Source organism: Nansenia antarctica, assembly GCF_963989245.1.
Source record: "Nansenia antarctica genome assembly, chromosome: 11".
Classification (NCBI taxonomy): Eukaryota; Metazoa; Chordata; class Actinopteri; order Argentiniformes; family Microstomatidae; genus Nansenia; species Nansenia antarctica.
Window position 1 is genome coordinate 16,338,186 of NC_137681.1, and position 5,000 is coordinate 16,343,185.

Below are 5,000 nucleotides of genomic sequence, written 5' to 3' on the forward strand. Positions count from 1 at the left end.
AGTGGGAGTGTGATCTGAGGGAACATTGGATTCACAGCAGGATGTTCGGCCAAGCAGCCCAGCTCTATTCTAAAGCAGGATCTTCGCCGAAATTAGCAGAGCCCTAACCATGAACTGTAACAGGCTTTTATGCTGTATTTTGAGTAGGGCATCCATAAAGATTAGGGAGGACACTTAGTCCCCCTCGGCATAATTCTACATTAATGAAATGCATATCAATTTGGATTTCTGTTTCCACTTCAAAAGGTAGCTTGTAAAAACAATGGAACATTGACCAGATGTGGGAGATGGATGATAAGAAGTAATTGATTTGTTGAGAGTATTCTTTGTGCAATATGCAGCGAAGCTGGTTTTCATTTTACAGGACGAGATAACAATGGTGGTTCATAGACTCGACAAGCATGGCTTTCACAAAACAAAAGCTGTTCTTGTTTCAAGGAAAGTATTATTATTATTGTTGAATACTAGGGTCAAAAGGCTAGTCACTCTCCGTGTTTGAACTTGCTGAATTGTACAAGGGAATCAATGGCAATACAGAAGACCTTAGCTGTGAAGACACAGATGGATTGCTTGAATATGCTAGAATTGTGTTTATCTTGTAAATCTTGTTTATCTCTCTGTTAAGCTGTGCCATTACTGCTTTCACCCCTCAGTCTCGTCCGCACCAAGCAAACATCTTTCTAGGCACTAGGCGCTCACGGCAGGATACCGTGTTCAGTGTGAGGCAGTATGACAAATAGCCCATACTCGCTAATATAAACCTAACACAAATCCACCGACTCTCTCACACACCCTGTTCATTACAAGAACCGGTTGAGACCGGACGCACAAATCAAGCAATATAAATAGGCAACTTTTTTTCGACGCCAGTTATTGCCGTAGCCATGGCTACCTGTAGCACATCTCAAGGGTTACCCAGGCCTAGCCAACGGTTGCGTCTGGTGGCTGACAATGTCCAGAGGAGCGACTAATTCCCGGTATTTATTGTATTTTTGTGCTGTTCCCTGCCCACCATACCAACATAGCACATACAGCCATTAGTCCTCATGAGGGGAGAGGAGGGAGCCGTGTTCTCTCGGTGTGTAAACACACAGGCTAATGGACCCTGTGGAAACCCAACACGAGGACTGTCAGGTGCTCACTCCCTGACACTCGGGTGTAAATGTGGGATGCTGCGGGTAGTGTTGAGGTGAGGTGGATCATATAGACAGACAAAACAGACAGGGGGAACTATTTTTGGTGTCATGTGATCATTAGAAATGAATACCAAGGCGTATTGTGTTGAGACTTGGCTGCAGTCTGTTACTAGACACCCTGGTCAATACAACACTATCATCCAGTGTGTTTGATTAACTACGTACATGCTGACTGCGTGCGTGTGATTAACTCTACGTTGACTCTGCATTGACTCTGCATATGTCTCTGTCTGTTTCCCCCCCAGAGCGTCAGCTGTGCAACAACATGGCGGGCACCAGTGTCCTTCCGCCCAATGTGACAGGCATCAGCAAAGAGCTGGCAGACCTGCGCCACCTGATCCAGTTCCCAGAGGAGATCGCCAGCATCCTGACGGAGCAGGAGCAGCAGCTGTACCGCCGTATCTTCCCCCTGGACTACCTGTGCTTCCTGACCAGAGACCTGGGCAGCCCAGAGTGCCAGAAGCGCCACCCCAACCTCAAGGCCTCCCTGTCAGCCCCGACCATGTCAACAGTCAGCACCCAGCGCAACACAGTGGAAGACCTGGTCACACGCTTCAATGAGGTGAGAACGTCTGGCTGAGTAGATTCGACTTGATTTTTTCAATACGACTTTGTTGATCTCCTACAGGCAATGTGTTTCAAAGGTAACCAATGTACATGATACATACAATAATGCACAGACAGTTTCAGGAAAATGTATACATGCCATGGACACTGACAACATAGGAGTAGACTAGGCGGTCCCGGTGTGCATTGTTGTAACCCATCTAAAGCTTTATAACAATCTACTAGTGACTCAACAAATAAAGAAAAGCACTGTACTAGTCATTACCCTCTGCCTAGCTTTGACTCAAAAGGAGTCAGCCAAGACCTAACCGTTGATTCTGTAAGATAAGATTTTGAATATTTGATTTAGCCAAAACCTGATCGATGAGTTATTGAAACAATCCACAGAGACTGGACTTTTAATATGAGAGTTACGGTACTGGAAATAGCTATCAGCTGTCGTTTTTTTCTCTGTTGCTTTGAGGAATCGGCCACCCTGTGGTAAGCTTCATTAGGTCTACTTATTCTGCCAGCTTGCTTCACATACTTTTTCCACTCTTGGTATATAGTTACACTTTTAAACTCTTTGAGCCGTCTGCTACACTGATTGACTTTGAGAATAAACAATTAAGAAAAACATCTCTGCAGATTTTTTGAATGAGGTCAGTCCCAAGCACAGAGCGGAGACTGGAAATGATGATGATGTAATCTTTAAGTTGCATGCCTTAACATCAGCTGGCTTTCATTAAGTTAGAGAAGGAGAGAAAAAGAAAAAAAAGGTTGTTTCGCCCCAAAATGTGCATCCTGGCCATTTTTGGGCATGAGGAGCCAGAGTCAAATGACAGCCTCTTCTCTTGCAGAGACACTCTTGACAAAAGCCCCACACAGCGTGATGGACTCTGTACTCGCTCGCCTACTGTGCCCATTTCCACAAACTGGAGCAAGAGAATCAAGACATGTTCAACACTTTTCAGTGATTTATTCATTTATTTATTTTTTACAAAATGGCTGCCTGCTGTCAGGAGCAATCAAGTTTGAGAAACACAATACACTCCGTGTGTCGAGTTTGCAATAACTCTCAGTCAACTGTGATCATGTAACATATCCATCAAGGCAAAGCGGAGCCGCATAGCGGAGAGCGAACACACAACAAAGGGTATCAGCTTGTATCAGCAAGTGCTGTTTGTGTACGTGTTCGTGTTTGATCAGTGGTCAGATTATGCTATTGTCATTCCCACCAATTAGATACTGATTTCTTTTTTTGTTGGAGGAATGGACCAATGTCCCATTCTATTTGTGTAACTTACAGTGTGTATCATAGCCTATCATATTTGAGTGCTAGACCATTTTAGTTGCCTGGATTTGGGTTGCTGCGTGCTGATGCAATGTAACCTCTCCTGTGTTGTTATTGAAGGGCGCCACATAACAGGTATGGCCTGTTGATAAGAACAGACTGATCCTCTACCATTAATACTGAGTGATCCAGGGAGGAGTGTAGAACGCCTATCTGGAATATCAGAGCTCTGCCAACTATGTGCTCCGCTCTAATCTACATGGCCTAGCAACTCTTTCAAGTGCGCCGCCGCCCAAACGTTTACAACCCTGAGAGACGGACTGAAACACAGCTCCGTTCTGTATTTGAGCGCTTATGTCATCACCATAACAGCGCAGACCTTTCGTGGGGGGAAGGAATGTCGTGTTTTAGGTTGGATGTCGCTTTGGTTGTGTCTGTCTCACGGCTGTTCTCAGAAGCGGGGGGGGGGGGGGGGGGGGGGGATGGATGATATCCATGTCTCTCGAAGCGTAATTGTCCGGGAACTTTGTATTAGTGTCTCTGAAGTTTGTGCTCTCTCTCTCTCGGCCGGGGGGGGGGGGGTTCCCCAGGAGCCTTACATAACCCAGTAAGTGGCTCTGCGGGGGGGGGGGGTAAAAAAAATGTCAAAGCCTGCTGGCGTGTCTCTGTCTCTGGGTAACTGTAGTCTTCGGAGCAGACCGGCGGAATGCTGTGGAGATGACATGAGGATGAGTGGCCCTGGTCCCCCCCCCCCCACACACACACACCCCACACACACACACACATACATACACCCCCATGGCCCCCTCCCCAATAGCAACAGACCGGACTATCAGGAGCCTGTGGAACTGTTTATATTCATTGTTTTAAGGGAGGAGGGGAGTTTCACCACAACACGACAGCGGGCAAATATTTGCTCCGTCTGTTATGACCGGAGATAAAGCAGCTTGGCCTTGGGCCTACTGTTCTGTTCGGGTTGATGTTCCAGTGTAACAAACAAGAACTGATGCAGTCAAGAGAGTTTCATTACTTGATGTTTTAGCCAGTTACAATACCTTTGTGTGTTAGGTGGAAATATGGACAGGGAAACCTGGGTCGATCTTACTCTAACGACCTCGTCAGCGTGCCAGGCTAGCCTTGGCTTATTATAAGTCTTGGAAACAAAAAAAGGAATGTCCGCAACTCTGGTTATGCTGCCATAGTGATTTAATTCAGATGCACAAAAACAGACGTTTCGTCCTGAGCAGGATCCACCTCACATCATTAAGAATCTTGTCCATGTCGATGCTGTGTATATTATTGACTATCCACGGAGAGAGAAATGCCTGTCCTTGGCCATTCACTCTGGCTCTTTCAAGGCAATAACAACAGTCATACAAATACAGTTCTAAGTGTTACTGTACCTACTAGTGAATGTATTATGCTCTTAACTGTGGTCCTCTGGCCCCCGCAGGTGAGTTCGTGGGTGACCTGGCTAATTCTGACAGCAGGCTCTATGGAGGAGAAGAGAGAGGTGTTCTCCTACCTGGTGCATGTCGCCAAGAGCTGCTGGAACATGGGCAACTACAACGCTGTCATGGAGTTCCTGGCCGGGCTCAGGTACCGTAGGACTGTTGATATATTTACCTCCTGTCCCCTTATTTATATATACAGCAGTGTTTCCTCTACATGCATTTCATCGTGGCGGGCCGCCACGATGGAATTTCCTCCGCCACCATTCAGATTTCTCAACAAAAAAAACAAAAAAAGATTTAGGCCGCTTTTCAGACCTTCACAGCGCTAGACACACCCACAAGCGCGAAGCGACGCGCTTGCAAAACTGTTTTGTGATTGGTCGAATACATCTAGGCTGCGTCTAGTCTACAAACTACGATCCTCCACTCCTATCACCGTGGACACAGCAAGGAGCGAATTCCCGGGTAGAAATATTTCCTCTCCCCGCTGTCAGCGGTAAGCGGTACTTT

General features: G+C 46.4%; 2 protein-coding genes across 2 annotated transcripts in view; one reads left to right on the plus strand and one right to left on the minus strand.

Annotated features, from left to right (window-relative positions):
- rbp4 (retinol binding protein 4, plasma) overlaps positions 1-5,000 on the minus strand; it is a 170,468-nt gene that overhangs the window by 74,588 nt on the left and 90,880 nt on the right. The window lies entirely within an intron of this gene.
- Positions 1-5,000, plus strand: part of plce1 (phospholipase C, epsilon 1) — a gene marked incomplete at both ends in the record, with an annotated part of 53,930 nt that overhangs the window by 26,572 nt on the left and 22,358 nt on the right. Inside the window, 2 exons of the mRNA XM_080542340.1 lie at positions 1,442-1,758; positions 4,490-4,635. Coding sequence (XP_080398466.1) covers positions 1,442-1,758; positions 4,490-4,635 — 463 coding nt within the window. The remainder of the gene's footprint in view (positions 1-1,441; positions 1,759-4,489; positions 4,636-5,000) is intronic.